This window comes from Anomaloglossus baeobatrachus, chromosome 11, assembly GCF_048569485.1.
Source record: "Anomaloglossus baeobatrachus isolate aAnoBae1 chromosome 11, aAnoBae1.hap1, whole genome shotgun sequence".
Classification (NCBI taxonomy): domain Eukaryota; kingdom Metazoa; phylum Chordata; class Amphibia; order Anura; family Aromobatidae; genus Anomaloglossus; species Anomaloglossus baeobatrachus.
In genome coordinates, this window is record NC_134363.1 from 103,998,603 (window position 1) to 104,023,073 (window position 24,471).

At 45.8% G+C, this 24,471-nt stretch overlaps 1 protein-coding gene across 1 annotated transcript in view; it reads right to left on the reverse strand.

The window, feature by feature from the left end:
* Positions 1–920: 920 nt before the first annotated feature.
* The window catches only part of ARCN1 (archain 1 coat protein complex I subunit delta), a 70,167-nt gene continuing 46,616 nt past the window's right edge, over positions 921–24,471 (reverse strand). Inside the window, exons 4-10 of the mRNA XM_075328693.1 lie at positions 20,382–20,593; positions 20,108–20,272; positions 19,818–19,983; positions 11,427–11,574; positions 8,712–8,820; positions 3,442–3,646; positions 921–1,590 (exon numbers count right to left, since the gene is read on the reverse strand). Of these exons, the coding sequence (XP_075184808.1) occupies positions 1,501–1,590; positions 3,442–3,646; positions 8,712–8,820; positions 11,427–11,574; positions 19,818–19,983; positions 20,108–20,272; positions 20,382–20,593 (1,095 nt within the window). The 3' untranslated portion in view covers positions 921–1,500. The remainder of the gene's footprint in view (positions 1,591–3,441; positions 3,647–8,711; positions 8,821–11,426; positions 11,575–19,817; positions 19,984–20,107; positions 20,273–20,381; positions 20,594–24,471) is intronic.

The window sequence follows — 24,471 nt, forward strand, 5'->3', positions numbered from 1 at the left end:
TCGTGCACTACTCTGACAACCCCTTTTCAATCCCTATGTTTTACCCCAGCAAAATAAACAGCGACAGTCCCCTCCGGTGCCAACTTAATTTCAGTGGTGTCGGCACTAACTCTCCCAAGCATCATGTGACATTGCTATGCCACGCAGTCCCTGAGGCCAATCAGTGCTGGCTTTGCTTTTCTCTTCTACGGACATAATTGACATCTGGAGTAAGGGAGAGTGCAGCTGCAAGTCTAGCTTCCTCCAGATGTTTTTGTCTGAAAGAGAGAAGACTGAAGACTATTTTTCAGCCATAGGGATTGCATGACATTATGTCACACAATCCCTGGAAGAGTCAGTGCTGACACCACTGGAATGGTGTCAGCTCCAAGTATAGCTGTCTTTTTTTTTACCAGGGTGAAATATAGGGATTTAGAAGGGGTTGTCCGAGTAGTGGACAACCCCTTTTAATGGCTATGATCAGTGCTAGCAAATGGAAACATTGTCTTCCCTCTTTACGCAAAAGATCTCCAAAGAAAGTATTCATTATTTGTTACTTACAGCAAAGATAGGGCTGCAGTTGTAAAGCACTCAGGCCAAAAACTAGTACTAGCAGTTTTATCATCCAGCAACCGCCCCCTCCATTTTTTTTGGAAGTGTGTGATTTGCTCCTCCTGCACCTGTGATGCCTCCACTTAGTGGGTGCTTAGCTGTATCCTGCTAGAGTACTAGTTTTTGGCCTGGGCACTTTACAACTGCAGCCCTATCTTTGCTGTAAGTAATGCTTAATTTTTGGAGGATATTTATTCCTCTGTTATTTTTATATTATTTATAACTTAGAAAACAAGGCATGAATGAGTGTGAAATGTTACAATGGTTCTGTTCTAGTTGCCTTTTTATGAGCAGACCCTAGGGAGCAGAGCTTTAACAATAAATCAAACTCAGATTTTTCTTTTTTTATTGGGTTACAGAACAATATTTCTGCGTTATGGAATGTGTGTATTCTTTATGTAATTATACAGGGTTACAAAAAACACGTCCCGTCATTCCTCTTTGCCATTCTCTTACAAGATTACACATGCCCCCGTCTTCTATTAGCCCACAAAAAATCCTCAGGTTTTTCTCCAGAAAATGATTGGCTAAAAATGACAACCAAACCATAAAAATTAGAATATTCCAGAGAATGAAAAGAAACGTGTTGCTAACAGGACAGATATATAAATTATTCTTCTTTGAAATAGAATTTTCCCTCAATATTGGGAAGTGCACAGGAACACTTTTCCTGCAGGACAATCATTTGTATTGCCCCTTCTGCAAGTAGGAAATAAAAATAGTACATGGAACAAAATCTGGTTTTCCTTTCCATGGAAGGAGTGAATAAGATCTGCAGGACAGTATTTTGTGGGATTTTCTGTACGCCGCCTGAAAAGTGCAAGGCATAGAGAAAACCCCTTTGGTTGCTTCTAATCAGAAATTTTACAGAAAATGATTCCCAGGAGAGACCCTCGTTCGGTGAGCCGGTTACAGGATTTCATATTTGTCCACAAGAAACGAAGTCTCGGTAGAATACCTCACAGGGCTGTTGCCGTCCACATGAGTCACTTTGGCCACCTACAGGAGACAGAAAAATTATTTATATATTTGTAAAATATGGCACGGAGTACGAGACATCCCCTGAGAAATGAGAGCAAGAACTTCAGGCTACTATGAACCAGGCCATGAGAATAAAGAGCACTTCATGTACCGTATTTTTTGGACTATAAGACGCACCCTTGTTTTAGAGGAGGAAAAAAAATTAAAGTAAAAAATGTGGTCATGACACTTATTATATATATGTATATATATATACATACATATATATACATACATATACATATATACATACATACACATATATACATACATACATATATATACATACATATATATACATACATACATACATATACATACATACATATATACATACATACATACATATATATACATATACATACATATATATACATATATATACATACACACACACACACACACATACACATACACATACACATACACATACATATATATATATTCCAACCCCATCCAGGTGTACAGTAATGCCTTTATATACTATATTTATTGCCTTACTTTTACACGTGATGCTCACCATGCTTCAGTTCGGTCCTGGCACTAGAAACAAAGTCTCCCATATCTCGAGGACCTGCAGTGGTGTAATGAAGAGGCGGGCACTGTGCTGTTCTGGCCCCGCCTCTTCCTTACATCACTGCAGTTCCTTGTCAGCTACGGGAGACTTGTTTCTAGTGCAGAGGCAGCAGGAGCAAAGTGAAAGCAATGTGAGCCCTCAGCACAGAGACTGCGGCTGTGCTGTGATGGTATGCCGTGCTCTGGCCCGGACACTGCAGTGATCTGCACTTCCTCTGGGCCAGACATGACTGCAGCGGCACCCTGCTCCTGCCTCCTAAACAGCGGACACACAGTCTCCCCAGCCTCTGCAGGAAGCCGGCGGCGGGAGCTCCCACGTGTGTCCGCTGTTTACATTAAACAAGTATTGATTTGCTGCTCCTCACACCCGCTTCTAGTCACTGACTGCAGAGAGAGGTGGGCGGGGAGCAGCTAATGAATATTGGTTAACTTTAAGCAACGGGCACACGTGGTTTCTCCAGCCGCCGGCTTCCTGCAGCAGCGACCCTCCCTGCCTCCTGTGATCCCACTGCATAGCGCTGACTCCCCACAGCTCCCTACCCCGCAAGTACCGCTTTGACACTCGGACTATAAGACGCACCCCCACACTTTCCTCCCAAATTTGTAGGAAAAAAAGTGTGTCTTATAGTCCGAAAAATACGGTAACCAATTCATTCACAGAGGAGTGCAGAACTGAACCCCACACCCAGCAGATGCCGGGAGGGATGCAATGCTATACAAGAAATCATTCATGGCGGTCACACACCATACACTCGAGACCCTCCAGATAGCACTCAATGATCAATTAACCCTCCAATGCTTGGATCGCTGAAGATCATCCTTAGGTCTATGGCCAGTGTAATGGGCATTCCTGAAAAAGACATTCACTGATGTCTTGTTCCTGGGAGCCCCAACATTTGAACCTGACCTAGAACAAGGATCCCGATATCCCTTGCTCTCCAGACTTTGGGTGTAACTGAATGGAGCGGCACAACCATGCGAGAGAGCTGCTGCTGCTGCTTATAGTGACTACAGGCCCATGGAGAACGCCAAGAACAGCGGTCAGCTATGCTATCACATACGGCAGTACCACCCCATTCATGTATGACCATTGCAAAGAATGTCCCACTGGCAGGGCCTCTATGATCCGATTTATCACATTGTCTGGTTTCTCCGCACACATTCCCCCTTTAATCCATAAAACACCTCTACACTAGACATTACATAATACAACATACACGCCTGAATGGAGTAAACAGGCGCCATTGTTCCTACCTGTAGGTTGCAGTAGTTCTTCTTGGATACAAAGGACACGGTCACAGGAAAGAAATCATTGGGGTGTCCAGCAATGCTAAACTCCAGGCTTCCAGTCTTGTTTTTGGAGTCAATAACAGGCAGAGTCCACTCAAGTGTATTTCTTCGACCGTCATGGTGGTAGTCTCCATCAATGTCTCCAATCACTGGAGCCCCGACTCCGGCCCTGTGTTATGGAGGTAGTAGAATTACAAATGTGCAGCTTACAAGATTAAAATACTTTCAGCAGATTTTCCCCTTTATATTGTCTCCTTGAGAGTTCAAGAGTCTGGGAAGTGACACGTCTTACTCAGGGATGGGGTGACAGCAGACCTAACACAAGGAGGACCCATCAATTATTTTTTTCCTATCTTATTCTTTGGCAAAAGGCAATCTTAACCCCTTAACGACCCATGACGTACTAGATACGTCATGGATCGTGTGCCGTAAGCCCCGCCCCCTGCCGCCGGTCGGCGGCGGCGAGACGCGCACATATCAGCTGTTATCAACAGCTGATATGTGTGCCTGCTAGCCGCGGGTGGAATCGCTTCCACCCGCGGCCATTAACCCCTTACATTTCGCTGCCAAAGTCTTGGCAGCGATATGTATATGGGCGCCGCCATGACAGTGACTTACCCCGCCCCCGCCGGAAGTCACGTGACATGATCACGTGACTTTCGGCGGTTGCCATGGTAGCACAGGGTCATGTGATGACGCCTGTGGCTAACATGAGTCACTTCCTCTCAATGCCGGAATACAGCCGGCATTGAAAGTGAAGCAGCAAATCTGCAGTTCTCAGCTCTGTAGCTGAGATCTGCAGATAGTGCAGAGCGATTGGATTGCTGATCGCAATAGCCTCCTAGGGGGACTAGTAAAATAAAAAAAAAAAAGTAAAAAAAAATTAAAAAAAATAAAAAAACCTAAAAGTTCAAATCACCCCCCTTTCACCCCATTGAAAATTAAAGGGTTAAAAAAATAAAAAATACACACATATTTGGTATCGCCACGTTCAGAAATGCCCGATCAAAATATAAAATCAATGAATCTGATCAGTAAACGGCGTAGCGGCAAAAAAATTCCAAACGCCAAAATTACGTTTTTTGGTCGCCGCAAATTTTGCGCAAAATGCAATAACAGGCGATCAAAACTTAGCATCTGCGCAAAAATGGTACCGTTAAGAACGTCAGGTCGAGACACAAAAAATAAGCCATCACTGAGCCTCAGATCCTGAAAAATGAGAACGCTACGGGTTTTGGAAAATGGCGCAAAACGTGCGCCACGTTTTTCGGACAAGCTTGTGAATTTTTTTTAACCCCTTACATACAAGTAAACCTATACATGTTTGGTGTCTATAAACTCGCACCGACCTGAGGCATCATACCCACACATCGGTTTTACCATATAGTGAACACGGTGAATAAAATATCCCAAAAACTATTGTACAATCCCACTTTTTTTGCAATTTTTCCGCACTTGGAATTTTTTTGCCGTTTTCCAGTACACTATATGGTAAAACTTATGGTTTCATTTAAAAGTACAACTCGTCCCGCAAAAAACAAGCCCTCATATGGCAAGATTGATGGAAAAATAAAAAAGTTACGCCTCTCGGAAGAAGGGGAGCAAAAAACAAAAACGCAAAAACGGAAAGTGCCCGGGGGCTGAAGGGGTTAAAGACCATTTACCCTTTACAATTATAGTTTGAGACACAGCCTGTTGGTTGACTGAGAAATAAGTAAAACGCTCATTTGTGCTATTCTAAAAGGTAATCCTTCTCGGCAGCACATTGTCCTTTAAGGGCCTGCGCACACATTGCAGATTTGTCACTTTTTTCCCCACACATGTCACAATTTCCTGATGCCAGCATAGCGTATGAGAATATCCTGAAGTCTTAGGCTATGTGCGCACTAGAAAGTGCATTTTTCTTGAGAGAAAAAAAAAAAAAAACAAAAAAAAAAACAAAACAGACCCCCTGAAAGAATCCTGCACCCACGGTAAAACGGCACCCGCGTTTATGCCACGATTTGCCGCAGTTTTGCTGCGGATTTTCCGCAAGTTGGTCCCCGCGGTTTTTACCATTATCTATTGCAAAAACTGCAGGTACCTGCGGAAAAGAAGTGACATGCACATTTTCTCAAGAAATTTTCTCAAGAAATTCTGCAGAAAGAATGTTCTTGAGAAAAAAAAAATGCAGTGTGCGCACAGCTAATTTTTTTCCCACAGGGGTCATTCCACATCAAGTGGACCAGTTTTAAAAATCGTCCCCACTCGACCTTCTCCGATTTTGCTGAAAATGTATAAGGATGTACATGTATGTTTGAAAAGAGGTTCTGTAAATTTTTAGGGCCATATGTCAAATACATTGGGCACTGTTGACCTTTCACTGGAGGTTCCACCAAGCCTGCGGCTTCAGCTAAGAGGATTTTGCAAACTTTGGCACATAGCCATTAGAGTTCTATACTGGCTATGATGCTGAAATTTGGCATACTAGCTCAACTTTTGCTGCTAAACACGATAAAATTATTACCGGCTATGACAAAATAATATTTCGGCCGCAATTTTGTGTCAAAGTAGCTTGTAAAACGCCTCGCATAAAATTTATGCCTAACTTTGCCCATATATAACTCAAGACCAAAAACCAATAGTAACTGGTGCTTTGCCCTGTACACCAAACCTCTACATGACTTTGCATTGCTGCAATATCACGGTCAAAGCATATGTATTTGTGGAAATATTCACACCCACATATGATGACAAACTTTAAAAAAAACAAACAAATTTTACCTATTTTTAGGTCAAATTTCTCAAAAAGGGTACACCTAATATATATTAATTCTGATATCATTAGAAAGAGCACATTTTTCTCTAAAAGGATCATTGTTTTTTTTTTTGGAGTCTCTCAGTTTAAGAAAAGAAAATGCCACTGAACTTGGTGTTATTTATTAATACGCAATGAATGGTAACTGCACTATTCAAACCCTTGCGTTGATCCATGGTGGTTATACCACAACCAATTCCCTAAGAATTGGTCTTATAATCCTATTAAGAATTGTAATAATGCTGTCTTTCGAGAATTGGAAGCCCCATCGCCTAGGAGCCATGGCCGATAGCCGTGCAAGGCCAGCCGCGGGCGGTGTCTTTATCGAAGGTTCCGAAGCCTGAGGGTGGGTGTCTTTGCCTAGGATCCCAAGCCATAATGTTCAGTCTAAGTGGTCTGGAATTGTTGCTTCAGCGATGGATCACAAAAATTTTCCCAACTTGTGCCACCACAATGCTGATTTCATTATCAGCGCTGAATGGAATTTTTTTGGTACCAGTCATGGAAAGTCGCCCTGTGATGGGATTGGGGGGACAGCAAAGAGGTTGGCAGCTCGTGCCAGTCTTCAACGCCCAACTGAAAACCAAATAAATACTGACCACGGTGAATTTATTCAACTTTTGCAACTGCACGGAATCAAGTTTTTTTTGTTCCAAAAGAAAAAAATTGACGAAATACGGGTAGTTCAAGAGGAAAGGTTCGAAGATGGACATACAATTGTTGGAACAAGACAAAATCACCAGTTTGTGACAATTGATGGCCATGGCTCCTAGGCGATGGGGCTGCCAATTCTCGAAAGACAGCATTATTACAATTCTTATTAGGATTATAAGACCAATTCTTAGGGAATTGGTTGTGGTATACCCACCATGGACCAACGCAAGGGTTTGAATAGTGCAGTTACCATTCATTGCGTATTAATAAGTAACACCATGTTCAGTGGCATTTTTCTTTTCTTAAACTAAGAGACTCCAAATAAGTAACCCCAATGATCCTTGGAGAGAAAAATATGCTCTAATGATATCAGAATATATTTTAGGGATACCCTTTTTGAGAAATTTGACCTAAAAATAGGTAAAATGTGTCTTTTTTAAGTTTTTCATATGTGGGTGTGACTATTTCCACAAATACATATGCTGTGACCGTGATATTGCAGCAATGCAAAGTCATGTAGATGTTTGGTGTACAGGGCAAAGCACCAGTTACTAGTGGTTTTTGGTCTTGAGTTATATATGGGCAAAGTTAGGCTTTACTTTATGCGAGGCGTTTTACAAGCTATTTGACACAAAATTGTGGCCGAAATATTGTTTTGTCATAGCCGGTAATAATTTTATCGTGTTTAGCAGCAAAAGTTGAGCTAGTTTGCCAAATTTCAGCATCATAGCCAGTATAGAACTGTAATGGCTATGTGCCAAAGTTTGCAAAATCCTCTTAGCTGAAGCCGCAGGCTTGGTGGGACCTCCAGTGAAAGGTCAACAGTGCCCAATGTATTTGAGATCTGGCCCTAAAAATTTACAGAACCCCTTTTCAAACATACATGTACATCCTTATAAATTTTCAACAAAAATCGGAGAAGGTCGAGCGGGGACCACTGGTCCACTTGACATGGAATGACCCATAGGTTTTGCTGGGAAATGTCTGCAGAAAGGTTACAAACATTTCTCAAGAAATTTCTGCAGCAAAACCGTGGGTAAAAACGCAGTGTGCGCACAAGGCCTTAGGCACACGTTGCTTGTTTTCTCCATGCAGACTTAGATCTGCAGAATGTCAATTCTTTCAGAGTTTTTGCTGCAGATTTCAGTCATACTAGTGACTGGGAAAAATCTGCACCAAAAATGTGGCAATAAAATCATGTTTATCCTGCCAAGAGATGCAGGAATGATGAAGAATTTTTTTTTTTTAATTTGGTACATTAAATAAAAAGCAACGTGTGCACATACCCTAACTGGACCTGTGCTACCGGGAACAACGCAGCCTGTGCACACTGAACAATTACAGACCCACTACTGATCGTTCAGTGCATGTCTGAAGCTGGAAAGCCCTGTGTACACAGATTAGTAAAAGATCAGCAAGCATGAATCCCTATTCATGTAAGCCAATCTGCAAATAGAAGAGCCAGGACATCCAGTAGGACAAGTAACAAATTTTGAGATGAGGACATCAACTACACAAAGCCAATGCTTCTTTGTGAGATTACTAAACACTATCCAGAACATAATTGGATCTGCAGACATCCCATAATATCTGCACATTGGGAGAGAATCTTGCAGTAAGAATTTAGCATCATTACCCCCCTAATTCTTCAAGGAAAGGGAATTGAACAGTGTATGATTAGCTTCCTGCCTTGATAAATAAAGAACACTAATATATAATAATCCAGTCTGAAGGATAGAAAGAAAGTGAAACCACAAAGCGCAATCTTAGAGCGGCTACTTACGGCAATGGGATGGTGATGACCACATCGTTCAGCTCTAGTTTGTCTTCCTGTAGTTCATACTCTATATTTACATCGCAGCCATTTCCACTTTCTGAAGGCCAACAATTAACTAGAGAAAGAGAGAAGGATTTTGAAGCTTATTACACGATGAACAGAACTCCTGCCGGGGGCGAGCTACATTATACACAGATATGTACATTATCACACAATGGGATACGCTCAGAAGCCAGGAAGCCGAGGAACATAGAAATGCTACTGACCGCAAAGCCCTGAGCCTCCATCATAATATATCCATCCCTGTGTACTTCTAGATCACAATTTTACATGACATCATCATGAATGTATAGCAATTCTGGGCAACTGTCAGAGGAAAATTGTAAAATCCATAAAATACATCCGTCTCTGGAGAGGGGACATAAACACCCCCACATTGAACATATGAGAATGTCACTGAGGAATAAAGAGAAAAGCTAACACTACAGCTGGCCCCTGTTCAGCTAGGACCGCCTGGTGTTGGCAGGTATTTAAACTGGTTATCTGCTGGGAAACATACACAATCTGGGGTCTGTATATTCAGAGGCAGAGAAATATTTCCAAAGGAAAGTTTTGTAGACTTTTTGGGACAGGTGGTCAGTAATGAATATTGGAGTTTGTATTGATCCAATATTTGTGGGAAATACATTTTCAGCATCGTGATCCCAAGGGGAAGAACATGCATCTGATCAGCTCTCTCCTAGGATGGTTTTCTGCCTCCTCCTTTCTGGTCACCAGTCTTGTTCCTCTACCTTTTCTGTGTGGGAGTGTTAACCCTTAAGTCTTCTTCTGCATCAAGATTGTGTATGTTTTTTCTCTCGGTTGTTGTTGGTGCTGTGCAGTAGCCGAGGTAAGAGACAACCTTCTCACAGTGCTACTTCCATGTGCAATTATTGGCTTTTCGCCTCAGTTCTATGCACTCCACGAACCACCACAAAGACAAGTCCTGAACCCTGTTACCAAAACAGGCTGACCATTTTACAGACATTAATAGAAATGTGTACCTGAGTTGTTCGTGGAGAAGATTGACACATGCCAAAATTAGTTGTGAAAAAGTTCTACAGCGGAAAACAAAAGCCTCTGGCATGTCGAATCCACAAAAGATTGCAGATTTTGAGGTTTAGTTGCAATCAAGCACCCGAAATGGGAACAAAAAAACCCCAAACTTCTCTACTCCCCAGATCTTTTACTAGTGTATGTATCTCGGACTCCGTAACATTGTGTTACAACAGTCAAAAATAAAAAATAGTGAGATGTTAGAATGCAAATAATTGCCTTTTAAATCAAGGGAAAAAAATGAAAAAAAAGTACTGTGCTGCCTATAATGGGGCCTACATAGTTTGTGATTTACTTTTTTTTTTACAGGACAAAGTTCTGCATGTTGTGGAGACCTGACTGACTGCATGTTCACAGTAGAGCAAATAAATTAATATGCAGGTGTGAACAGAGCCTTCCACAGAAGCCCCCTCAGTACTGCAACACATTGCAAATGCCTGTATTATTGGTGTGCTGACGTCCTCCTCCTTTCTAGGGTACACCTGTCTGAAAAAGACGTTATATGCACGTACCCCAAGAAGAGAAGAGGAGTACATAAGTGGGGGGGGGTGAAGAGTACTCTGTCTAAAAAAATAAAAAAAGCACACACAATTGGTAATGCAGTGATCATAACCTACATATAAAACTTTATTCCGTATGTTGAATGCTTTGAGAAAAAAAAAAAAAAAAAAAGCGCCTTTTCATCATACGGACAAAAATGAGAGAGAGAAAAAAAAAAAAAAAGTAAAGTTGTATGTTAAAAAAATGGTATGAAAAAGTAGTAAATTATAGAGTGCGTGTCTACAGAAGCAGGAGCTGGGCAATGTATGGGAGCACACAAACTATTCCAGAAGAATCCGTCCATGGTCGTGAAGGGGTTAACCCTGCCGTGTGGCCAAACAGTTTCTAGCGACAGATCATAATGTATGGAAAATAAAAAATTTTGGTGCAATTGTGGGGGGGGTTCACCATCTCATCACACTTGGAATTTTTTGCCTCTTTTCCAGTAAAAGTCTGACAACCCAAGTGATCAACCGGATATAAGACATACATGAGTAGGAACATGGCAGCCCGCACATTACTGGGCTGCTGCAAAGTACTGCTCTTTACCTCCCATTGAAGTGAATGTACCGCAGAACTTGGCTACCAATGTACAGGGCTACTGTACTCTGCCGACAGACTGAAATGTGCAGTTTTGGTTTTGCTCTCTGCAGCTTATTATTGTGCCGCAGCGGCTGCCGGGCACTGTACATCAGCTTCTATTACAAAGGAAAGGCGCTGGTCTGAAGTGCCACGCAACGGGCGCTAGACAAGTTCAACCTCCTCCTTTTGTGGGAAAAAAAAATGTGGTATTACTGCACACAGAAAACTCAACTATCAAAGTTTAACATTTAACAAAACTAGCTAGCATGCTTCCCAAGATGGTGCATCATCCTGCAAAAAAAAAAAAAAATAAAAAAAAATAAAAAAGCCCTTATACCTCTGTTCACAAAAAAAAAAAAATCTTTGCCATTTGAAAGAGAAAAAAAAACGTTAAAAATGAGAATTGTCTGCATCCTCATACACAGACATGTGATACACAGTAACGTGGACGGCTCCTTGCACATCTGCCATATAGGAACAATGGAGAACATTTAATAGACTCACTTGTTAGCGGTATCAAGGCCTCATCCGTGGTCTGAAGTCGCCATTTTAAGACACCAACGTCACTATTAAGGGGAAAAGACTTCTCTGGATTTTTCAAACCAATCAAGGAGTCCGATGTGAACAATTTTTTGTCCACATTTGGATGAGTCTGTAGAAAAAGACAATAATTACACACAGAAATATGGTCTTATGTGCGAGGAGAGATGATTCTACACAGTATCCGGGTGACCAAGAGGAGCCTCGCGCTCACACCTGGTGGAATTCTGCCCGTCCTACTCGCTGGTCCACAGAATACATCGGGAGAATCAATTTATCTGTGATTCTCAAGAAGACACCAAAAGAAAAATTGATGAATTCATTCACCAATGCATCACAATAGGCAGCGAGTCAGCAAAATGCAATTCAATGGTTGGATTTACCATAATTTCCACCAGGAGTCTAAGGCTATGTTCACACTGAGCGTATTTTAGCTACGTATTTGCTTTGGTTTTATGCAATCCATGCTAATAATGCACTGCTTTTTACAGTCCCAGCAAAGTCTATAAGATTTCTGAAATCTCGTGCACACACAAGTCACCTCCAGGATTTTCCTGACAGTTTTGTCAATCACCTCCGGTTTTGCTGCAGGTGACAGGTGGACTCACAGATACCCTGGATCAATTCCTAGCTGGAACCGGGTTTTTTATTAACACGGTTAGACCCGCTGATCCAGGGTATCTGGTCGGCACTTAAATGGTGGTGGGGATAGGGGGATTGGAGTCGATGCGCTATATTTACTGAATCACTGGCGTGGCTGTACGCTCCCGCGGCTCCTCCACTTCCGAGGCCGCTCATTACCTTCATGACATTCACTGCTTTCATCTGTGATGGGGGCGCGTCTGACTGCAACCAATCACAGACCCAGTCTGGATGGCCATCCTTACCTTGCCTGGTTGATAAAGCTACCCGCGAAGAAGGGAATTTTGTTTACTTACCGTAAATTCCTTTTCTTCTAGCTCCAATTGGGAGACCCAGACAATTGGGGTGTATAGCTTCTGCCTCCGGAGGCCACACAAAGTATTACACTTAAAAGTGTAAACCCCTCCCCTCTGCCTATACACCCCCCCGTGCATCACGGGCTCCTCAGTTTTGGTGCAAAAGCAGGAAGGAGGAAACTTATAAATTGGTCTAAGGTAACTTCAATCCGAAGGATGTTCGGAGAACTGAAACCATAACCAAGAACAATTCAATCTGAACAACATGTGTACACAAAGAACTAACAGCCCGAAGGGAACAGGGGCGGGTGCTGGGTCTCCCAATTGGAGCTAGAAGAAAAGGAATTTACGGTAAGTAAACAAAATTCCCTTCTTCTTTGTCGCTCCATTGGGAGACCCAGACAATTGGGATGTCCAAAAGCAGTCCCTGGGTGGGTAAAAGAATACCTCGGTAAAAAGAGACGTAAAACGGCTCCTTCCTACAGGTGGGCAACCGCCGCCTGAAGGACTCGCCTACCTAAGCTGGCATCTGCCGAGCGTAGGTATGCACTAGATAGTGCTTCGTGAAAGTGTGCAGACTCAACCAGGTAGTCGTCTGACACACCTGCTGAGCCGTAGCCTGGTGCAGCAACGCCCAGGACGCACCCACGGCTCTGGCAGAATGGGCCTTCAGCCCCGAAGGAACCGGAAGGCCAGCAGAACGGTAGGCTTCAAGAATTGGTTCCTTGATCCACCGAGCCAAGTTGACTTGGGAGCTTGTGACCCTTTACGCTGGCCAGCGACAAGGACAAAGAGTGCATCCGAGCGGCGCAGGGGCGCCGTACGGGAAATGTAGAGTCTGAGTGCTCTCACCAGACCTGACAAGTGCCAATCCTTTTCACGTTGGTGAACCGGATGAGGACAAAAAGAAGGTAAGAAGATATCCTGATTGAGATGAACAGAGGATACCACCTTCGGGGGAAATTCCGGAACCGGACGCAGAACCACCTTGTCCTGGTGAAACACCAGGAAGGGGGGCTTTGCATGACAGCGCTGCTATGTCAGACACTCTGCGGAGTGACGTGACTGCCACTAGGAAGACCACCTTCTGCGAAAGGCGTGAAAGAATATCCCTCATTGGCTCGAAGGGTGGTTTCCGAAGAGCCGGTATCACCCTGTTCCGATCCCAGGGTTCTAGCCGACGCTTGTAAGGAGAGACAACCCCTTTTCCATTCCGGATTGAAGGAAGGACAGAAAGTGGGCAAGGTGAATGGCCAGAGAGTAAAACTCTGATCAGAGCACCAGGATAAGAAAATCTTCCACGTCCTGTGGTAGATCTTGGCGGACGTTGGTTTCCTGGCCTGTCTTCATAGTGGCAATGACCTCTTGAGATAACTCTGAAGACGCTAGGATCCAGGATTCAATGGCTACGCAGTCAGGTTGAGGGCCGCAGAATTCAGATGGAAAAAACGGCCCTTGAGACAGCAAGTCTGGCCGGTCTGGTAGTGTCCACGGTTAGCCTACCGTGAGATGCCACAGGTCCGGGTACCACGACCTCCTCGGCCAGCGAGGATGGCGCGGCGGCAGTCGGATCTGATCTTGCGTAACACTCTGGGCAGCATCGCCAGAGGGGGAAATACGTGAGGCAGTGGAAACTGCGACCAATCCTGAACTAATGCGTCTGCCGCCATAGCTCTGTGATCTTGAGAACGTGCCATGAATGCCGGGACCTTGTTGTTGTGCCGGAACGTCAATAGGTCGACGTCCAGCTTCCCCAGCGGCAACAAATCTCTGAAACACGTCCGGTCGAAGAGACCATTCCCTGTGTCCATGCACTGGCGACTGAGAAAGTCTGCTTCCCAGTTTTCTACGCCCGGGATGTGAGCTGCGGAGATGATGGAGGCTGTGGCTTCCACCCACAGCAGAATCCGCCGGACTTGCTGGAAGGCTTGCCGACTGCTTGTGCCGCCTTGGCGGTTGATGTATGCCACCGCCGTGGCGTAGTCCGACTGAATTCGGATCTGCCTATCTTCCAGCCCTGGCTGGAACGCTTATAGGGCTAGACACTGCCCTTCCCTCCAGAACATTGATCTGTAGGGAGGACTCTGCTGAGTACATGTACCCTGAGCCCTGTGGTGGAGGAAGACCCCCTGACAGACTCGCGTCCGCCGTGACCACAGCCCAGGATGTGGGCAGGAAGGACTTTTCCTTCGAGAAGAAGTAGGAAGAAGCCGCCACTGAAGGAAGGCCTTGGCTGCCCGAGAAGGAGCAACGTTCCTGTCGAGGGACGCTGTCCCATTTGTGGAGAAAGTCCCATTGAAGTGGGCGCAGATGAATCTGCGCAAACGGAGCTGCCTCCATTGCTGCCACCAACTTCTCTAGGAAATGCATGAGGCGCCTCAAAGGGTGTGACTGGGCTCGAAGGAGCGGTTGCACCCCTGTCTGTAGTGAACGCTGTTTGTCCAGCGGAAGCTTCACTATCGCTGATAGAGTATGAACAATGTTCAGGCTGTGATGCCATGCCACCCGAGAGGGTGCCTTGACCAGTACATTGCCTGAGATAGTAGGACCGCTAGGCGCAGCGCAGGAAGCGCTGATATTCTGGTACAATCGGCACGTGGAGATAAGTATCCCTGATGTCGATTGACGCTAAGAAGCCTCCTTGGGCCATCAAGGGCGATGGCAAGCGGAGAAATTCCATCCGGAACCGTCAGGTTCCCTGTCCGTTGAGCAGTGTGAAGTCCAGAACGGGCCGGAGTGATCCGTCCTATCTGGTACCACGAACAAGCTGGAGTAAAAAGCCGCGACTACGTTCTTGAAGGGGAACGAGGATCGCAACTCCTCCTTGCTTTTGGAGTGTTCACCGCCTGGAAACGTGCCTCGGCTCGCTCGGGGGACGGAGATGCTCTGAAGCAACGAGTCGGAGGACGAGAACTGAGCTCTATCCTGTGACCGTAAGACAGAATGCCTCCTACATCGGTCTTGGCCATGTGGGGACCACTCCCCTGACCTGGATGCAGAAAAGGTTCTCTGTGCACGGCGGATGATGAAAATACCACCGCCTGAAACGTCAAAGACGCTAATTGCGGAGCACCGGAAGACCGCATTGATCTCAGACAGAGCAGCTGAGATAGCCTGGAGTGCCCACCCCTGTAAAGGCTGGGGCAACGGACGCGCCTATGGCTTCATAGATGGATCTCATTAGGAGTTCTATCTGTCTGTCCGTGGCATTCTTGAGCGTGGACTCGCCAGCCACTGCTACTACTGATCTAGCCGCCAGTCAAGAGGCTGGAGGGCACCTTATGACACTGAGCCCAAGCCTTAACAACATCAGAGGGGAAGGGACAACGTGTGTTATAAGGCGTTCAGTAAAACGCTTGTCCGGGAAGGTGTGCTTCTGGACAGTATCTGTGAAGCCTTAAGAGCCACGTCCGGACAGAGTCCTGGGTTGCGGCCTCCGCACCATCCTCTAGAGGGTCCTCAAGCTGAGACCCTTGGAGAAGTCGGGGAAGATTCCAAGCAAGGCAGCTTAGCCGGATTGGGACTGCGGTTCGTGCTGGAGTTCCCACGTAATAACTAGAGGCCACCCCAGGAACACGCTTCGTCGCAGACCGATAGAGGCCTGGGGCGATCCCGCAGTGCCCGGGGCCTGTGTAAGGGGCCGGTCTGGACTGCAAACTCCTAGTCTCTTAGCCGACCATTTGTCCATAGCCTGAGACATGGATAGTGAAAATGGCCCAGAGAGTTTCTCAGCAAAAACTGCAACTCTGTCCCTGCCGCCTGGACAGGGAACGCCGGCGGAGCTCAACCAGTGCCCCCGTCTCCGGCTGAGCGAGTGCCACATGGCCCGAGCAATGTTCACCGTGACCACTGAGGATACATATGTACAGCCGAACTATGAAACTGCATACAAACATTATATATCCATATATACAGTTCATCACATATACAGTTCATCACTCTAGGGGGCCCAGCATCGAGAAGAAACCCCCTGGTGAACCGACCCTGAAGCAGTATGTGCTGCTGAAAATATGGCTGTCGGCATATACAGTGGAGGGGGGAGCCGTGGGCATAACCCCCTCTGGTACCCTGAGTGAAAAGTGAGGGGGGCGGAGGACACCAAGTGTGCTCCAGCCCTCACTGCTAGCCTCCGACTGACCGTCCCGCCCTTCCCCCTGACTGGCAGGGCCAGGGACAGGAGTTTAGGGCGCTAGGCCGCAAGAGCCGGGAGCTAAAGTTACAGACCGCGGCCGGCAAGCAGGCGCGGTGGTCGCCAAGTCTGAGGCCAAGGTGCTCTCTGCACCGTCCCCAAGGGGCCACTGAGTAACTTGCGGGGATCAGCGTGCTTAGTGAGGGGGGCGGAGGACAGCGAAGTGTGCTCCGGCCCTCACTGTCGGCGTCAGCCCGACTGTGTCGCCCTTCCCCCTGACTGGCAGGTCCGGGGGCGGTTTAATGATTGAACAGTGCCCGGGCTGAATCACCAGCCTGTACTGTACGGCTTCTCCAGTAGTAGCCAAAAATGCACAGTGCGACCATACAGTGTAAATCAAATTATATATAATTATATATATATATATATATATATTGTGTGATCACCAGATTCCCTGCCTAGGCCTCCCAGTGTTGTCTCTCCTCTCCAGCGTCAGAATTGCTGACAGGAATGGCTGCCGGCGTTCTGTGGGGAGGAGGGGGCCGTGGGCGTGCCCTAGAAAGTGCGGGAATCTAGTGCCCCACTGTGCTGAGTGAGGGGGGAGGAGGATACAGAGTATGCTCCAGCCCTCAGTGCTGCCGTCCTGTGCAGCGTCCCGCCCTTCCCCTGACTGGCAGGCCTGTGGGCGGGAATAAGCGAAACTAGGCCGCAAAAGCCGGGGACTAAAGTTATAAGCGCGGCCGGCATATAAGCGCGGCCGGCGCGGTAGTCCCCGGCGCACTAACACACCCAGCAGTGCTGCAGTGTGTATGGCACAAGCGCTCCATGCGCGGTCCCCACGGGGACACAGAGTACCTCACAGTAGCAGGGCCTTGTCCCTGATGATACTCGGCTCCTATCCAGCAGATTCCCCAGGGGCTGCGGAGGGAGCACGGTCCCAGTGCCTGGAGACCGATTAGGATCCCACTTCACCCAGAGCCCTATAGGGATGGGGAAGGAAAACAGCATGTGGCTCCTGCCTATGTACTCGCAATGAGTACCTCAACAACACCGCCGACCAGAGTGGGGTGAGAAGGGAGCATGCTGGGGGCCCAATATGGGCCCTCTTTTCTTCCATCCGACCTAGTCAGCAGCTGCTGCTGACTAAGATGTGGAGCTATGCGTGGATGTCAGCCTCCTTCGCACAAAGCATGAAAAACTGAGGAGCCCGTGATGCACGGGAGGGTGTATAGCAGAGGGGAGGGGTTTACACTTTTAAGTGTAATACTTTGTGTGGCCTCCGGAGGCAGAAGCTATACACCCCAATTGTCTGGGTCTCCCAATGGAGCGACAAAGAAAACGTGCGTTCTTAGGCTTGGTGTGCATCCCTTCCACCTCTGGGTACTGGTATACACATGACTGTTACTTGATTTGTTATATATGTGCTGCTAAAACTCTTGTCTGATCCACTAGGATATACATAGCACTTTATATGGGACTGTGTGCAATGTTTATGTAATCCCCCTGTTTCTGTGGCAATAGTAATTGTATTGCACATGACACTTTATTCCCTGTATCCTCTGTGGACATGTACTTCCTTGTGATTTAATTAACTATATACTGAATACCTGGATACCCTTTTTGACCCCTGCTCTCCATATGCAAATTATGAGTGTTATAATATGGTATTTGCCAGCTAATAAAATATTTATTGTTATCCCTTAAACCACAATTCTCTGTTTTTTCTTGCTGAATTATGCCTGTGGTGGGTTATTTACCTATTTGTTTTACAATATGATATGCCCTGCTATAGTACTTTGGATCGTTCCTCTGTTTATGTGCTGTCCACATGTAGCAGAGCTGAATCGTCGTGGGACCTTGTGTGGATTACGTTGGACCTGCAGGGGTGTGATTATGGGGTTAATAAAGTGGTGAAAGAGGGGGCTTTTGTGTTTTACTTCAAATAAAGGATTTTTTGATGTTCGTGTTCATTTCTTCTCACTTATTACAGATTGGTGATTTGGTGTGGGGGGCGGGGGGTTGGGTTCATATGCCTACCATTGCTAATTGAGGGCTCAAGGCCCCGTTACACACAGTGACATCACTAACGAGATATCGCTGGGGTCACGGAATTCGTGACACACATCCAGCCTAGTTAGCGACGTTGTTGCATGTGACACCTACGAGCGACCGCTAACTATCAAAAATACTTACCTAATCGTTGATGGTTGACACGTGTTCAAGTTTCAAAATATCGTTGCTGGATGCAGGTTGTTAGTCGTTTCTGAGGCAGCACACATTACTACGCGTGACACCCTGGGAACGATGAATACCACCGTTCCTGCATCTTCTGGCAACGAGGTGGGCGTGTCGTTAATGCGGCTGGTCTCAGTCCCTCCGCTTCTATTGGCGGGCCGCTGTGTGACGTCGCTGTGACAGCGCACGAACCTCCCCCTTAAAAAAGGGGTTGTTCGCTGCCCACAGCGATGTCGCTAGGAAGGCAAGTCCGGTTTACACGTCCTAGCGATATTGCTCGCCACGGGCAACGACTTGCTCGTGACGCACAAACGACTGGGGCGGGTGCTTTCGTTAGCGACATTGCTAGCGATGTCGATGCATGTAAAGCAGCCTTTAGTCGCAGCTGTGGGCTGCTATTAGCCAGATATTATCCCGATTGCCACCGCACCAGGGCAATTCGGGAAGAGCCGGGTAAAGTGCTGGTATTGTCACATCTAATGAATGTGACAATCATGGGTGGCTGCAGGCTGATATTTTTAGGCTGGCTCCCTCCAGCCTGAGAATACCAGTCCCTGACTGTGGGCTTCATCTTGGCTGGGTATCAAAATTGCATGGGTGTTGGATTCAGCACCTTTGCAGGTGATTAAATTATCACCTGTGCAATACTAAGGAAATCCTGAAAACATGCACTGTTGGTGTGCCTTGAGGACTGGAGTTGGGAACCTCTGCTCTATGGGACTGTCAAAAATAGCCAATTACAGCGCTCAGCTATCTCTTGTGGTCCTATAGAGAATGAATGGAAGGACGGTGCTCAACCTTCGCTCACAGCACATGGAGCTCTGCAGAGCCCCAATATGGGAGAACTTCAAAACATGGTACAAGCCCTACAAATATCCAAAACAGTGAGAATCCATGACATTGTTTACTGTTATAAAGTAGAACTACACGGCTCAGTTTAGGACATAACGATCAAATTAAAAGTGGTAATACATTGGGATGAGGCTATAGATTTAATAACTGAGCCAGGCATAGTGTAAGAAAACGGTCACCACAGCCCTGATGGCCCCTCACCTGCAGTTGTACCCCTTTCTTGTCTTCATTATCAACATGCACACGAATCCTTCCAAACTTATCATCCGACACTCTCAGCATAATGAGGCCGTGGACTTCCATGTTTTGCAGACCACCGTCCCTGCTGCAGGTTAAAGATATCTTCTCTTCAATCTTCAAATGAATGCTGAAAAAACAATATCCATTACTCAGAGTTCATAGTATTTGGGAAGCAATTACTGAAACCTACTGCTAAATACAAGAATAAATGTGCAATCTATGGATGTGTAAAGAGCCAACTCCTCACTGACCTCTCAACATTGACCGGGGGAGGTAGGACTTTTGCCACTTCAGATGGTCTCTTGCCAGCAGCTGGGGTAACAATGGTCTCTCCTTCCGATTTCAGCTTGTCCACAAAGTTATCCACTTCTTTTCCCTTGGCCCCAAGTTTTAGGGCTTTGTTGGAACCAGAAGGCCTGAAAAAAAAAAAAAAAAAAAAAAAAGGTTTTAACAGCAGTTAGAATAGGTTAGGAAAGGAAAAAAAAAAGCACTGCAAAGAAATGCGATCCCAAGAGGTACGTTTACCTGATTGGCATAGGAGCAGACTTTGTCTTTTCTGGCTCCATGATGTTTTCTGTGATTAATGCTGCAGCACTGCTGGACATAGAGGAACTGCCAGAACTTCCAAAACCTCCGAACCCCGGCGCCTTCTTGCCCTGACGCTCGGCATCTCTCCTCGCCTGCTGCAACTCCTTTGCTTTGCGTCTCATCTCTGCCTTTGCCTCTCGTTCCTGGGTCTGTATAAAAAAAATAAAAATAAAAAAAAAAAATGAAGGCATCTTATTGCCACACAATGTCGAGATAAATGGGTTAATCTTTATTATACTGCAAAAGGAATCGGGTGTATGCTGAATAGCATTACAGAGGTCTGCCCCTAGTTCTGCTGAGTGGTCTCATGAAGTCTCCCTTCTTAAAATATATAATAAAGTTTTATTCAACTGCATACACAAAGCAGACGGCGTGTTCTCCAGAAATGCCCATTCTTAGTAGCGGTGGTTTATAATGGGGTCTTATGACATCCCAATCTTATATGTGAAAACCCAAAGTGCACAGTACAATTAACAATACATTGCATATAGCAGAATGTGGCATTCATACTTTATCACCATTCACTATAACAGACCTAAATTTCTGAGTTTAATTGTTGCCATTGTTTGATAATGAGTAAAAGATTGATCAAAATTACTAAATATGCCTAAATTTCCCCTCTGCTACACCTGCGGTGCCATCAGCCATCCCAGGCAGGGCGTTTGAGAGATCTGTGGAGCACACAGGAGGCCCCCAATACCGCAGAGATATTATGTTCCCAGGTGGCTCATGTCAGTGAAATGTGGTGGTGCCCACTGCGGAGGTACCGAGGATCCATAATAGAGAATAGGGGTACAAAAAAAAACAAAAATCTTTGCGTTTCACCAAAGCTCCATGTTCCGTTTCTTATTGTTCATTTGCATGGTTGTGTCAGGCGCTGCTAGAAATCAATGTAAATGTGTAATGAGATAAATTGCAAAGTTGATACATTGTAACAGAGAAATCTGCTTCTGTCTCCTTTATCGATCATTCGTTCTCAAACCCTGGATAATGTGTCTTCAGTGAATACTGATTTTCCCATCTCTGAGATAGGAGGTGGCAGTTGGTGCTGATAGTTACACTTCCCCATAGAACTTTCCAAGCACCAACTGCCATCTAGATCAGTAAAAGGAGGCTGTACTCACTGGACACAGACCTTACCTCTGAACTGAGTGAAACACCATGCAGGAGGAGAAAGAAGCAGATTTCTCTGATGAGAAACTGTAATCAGCTTATTTTCACAAATATTTATGTGGAAAATATATATAAAAATGAATTACTCCAGATGAAGTCTTTGTCATTTCTTTTCCACTAAACCCTCCCAATTCTGGATGTGATGTAGTCAGGGCTGTGGAGTCGGTAAACCAAACCTCCGACTCCATGACCCCGACTCCCTCATACACTTGAAACCAGAGGTTTCTATCCCCTCTCTATAAAGGCACATCTGCATGTTCTCACCATCTGACATGAAATCACAATAAGGCTATATGCACATGCTGCGTTTTTTGTCGCGTTTTTGTTCTAAAAACTGCATGAATTTCCTTCCCAAGCAAAGACTGAGATTTCATGTTTGCTGTCCGCACATTGCAGTTTTTTTTAGCTGCGTTTTTATGGTGATCACTGCAGCATGTCAATTCATTTTGTGTTTTGGGAGGGCTGGTATTTGGCCAGATACTGCTCCCCATATAAAGTCTGTGGGGACCAGAATCGGGCGCAAAGGGGTAGGAGCAAACGCGTCATACTCACCAATCACTGGGCGGCTGTCACTCTGCTGCCGCGGCAGCTCTTTTATCTTACAGAGCCGGCTGTTCATTAGGCTCATAACAAACATACTCCTTCCCTGCTCACTGATGGCTGCGATTGGTTGCACTCAGACCCGCCCCCATACTGAGTGACAGATGTCTGACTACAGCCAATCACAGACACAGGTGAGCGGGTCTATATAGTACAGTAAATTAAATAAAAAACAAAATAAACATCCCCTCAATTTTGATAACCAGTCAAAATAAAGTCTCACAGCTGGGGGCTGGTATTCTCAGGCTGGGGAGACCGACGTTATTGGGAGCCCTTCAAATCTAAATATATCAGCCAGCTGTCGCCCAGAATTGCCACATCCATTATATGTGACAGTTCTGGTACTTTTCCAGGCTCATCCCGATTGCCCTGATGCAGTGGCAATCGGGGTAATAAGGAGTTAACGTCAGTAGCCCATAGCTGCCACTAAGTCCTAGCTTAGTGATGGCAGGAGTCTATGAGACATCCCCACATCACTATGTTGTAAGTGAAAGTAAAACACAATGACCCAAAAAATCCTTTATTTGAAATAAAACACAAAAGAAACCCCCTTTTTTACCACTTTATTAATCCCTAAGACACCCCTCCAGGTCCAACGTAATCCAAACGAGATCCCACGACACATCCAGCTCTGCTACATCTGACAATCACAGCGAGCGGCTATAGAGCACAACCACTGTGAGGGTCAGGCCACAAGTGAAGTGAGCTGCACGGGATCAGCGGGGACTTCAGCTGTCACCGCACATTACCTGACTGGAGTCCTCCACTTGTGACCGCATATCAGGCCGCGGCTGAAGTGAACCGTGAGATCAGCGGTGACTTCAGTCAGGTGATGTGCGGTGTCACCTGAGTGACGTCAGCGCTAATCCTGCGGCTCTCTTCAGTAGAGGCCTGACAGGCGGAGGACTCCTGCATTTAAGCCAAAAACGCTGCTCAAAGTAGTCACCACGAAGATAAAAACGCTGCATCTTTGTGGTTAATTAAAAAATGCAGCGTGCACACATAGCTTAAACCTTTCCAGTTTTAGGTCAATTAAAAAAACAAAATTTTAATTTTCCAAATGCTAGAATAATGAGAGCGTGAGAATGTTTTAAAGGCAATTTTAATTACTTTCTACAAAGTCAAAAGTTTCCATCCATTTCATTACTATTTGGTACCATTGCCCTTTCACTGTATGACTTGGGTCAAACATTTTTGATCTCCTTCCACAAGCGTCTCAATAGTTGGTACGGCTTTGGGCCCATTGCACCTGACAGAACTGGTGTAACTGAGCCTTGTTTGTAGCTCGCCTTGCTCACACCGGCCTTTTCAGCTTTGCCCATAAATTTTCAATAGGATTGAGATCAGGGTTTTGTGATGGCCACTCCAAAACATTGACTTTGTTATCCTTAAAGGGAACCTGTCAGGTCCAATATGCACCCAGAACCATGGGCAGTCCTGGGTGCATATTGCTAATCCCTGCCTAACCGTTCCTGTATAAACTGGCATAGATAAAGGGATCTTTAGAAAAAGTATTTCTAAAGATCTTTTATCGTATCCTAATGAGCGCAGGGACTAGTCCCCTGGCCGTTAGTTCCCCTGGCTAGTCTGCTCCATTAGCATGTTAGTACGCCCCTGTGTGTGTGCCATCATGCTAATTAATGTGCAGCGTCAGAGGATGATCTCACTCACCTCTCGGCTGCCATCTCCGCAAAACACTGGATTTCGGCTCAGTCCGCATGACCCCGGAGTTTCGATCACGCACACTCTGAAGCCGGGTGTACGCGTCCTGCCTTCAAACTGAAGTAGTGCTCATGACCGAATGTGCGGGGACATGCACACTGAGCCCAAATGCAGCGTCGGGCTGCGATGGCTTCGGAGAGGCGAATGAGATCATCCCCTGACGCTGCGCATTTATCAGCATGTTAGTACACCCCCGTGGGCGTCCTAACATGCTAATGTGGCTGACTAGACAAGGGAACTAACGCCCTTGAGACTAGTCTCGCACTCATTAGCACACGATAGAAAAGATATGTCATTTTTGTGTACTCACCGTAAAATGTCTTCCTTGGAGCCTTTCATTGGGGGACACAGACAGTGGGTATTATGATGTCTCCAGGGGAGGCGTGACACTAGATTTGAAAAAGTGTTAGCTCCTCCTCCCACAGCATATACCCTAGCTAGGCAGGAAACTAGCTCAGTTTGGCGTAAAAGCAGTAGGAGAAGGACAACCAAAACCACAAGGGTGGGAGCTGTGTCCCCCAATGAAAGGCTC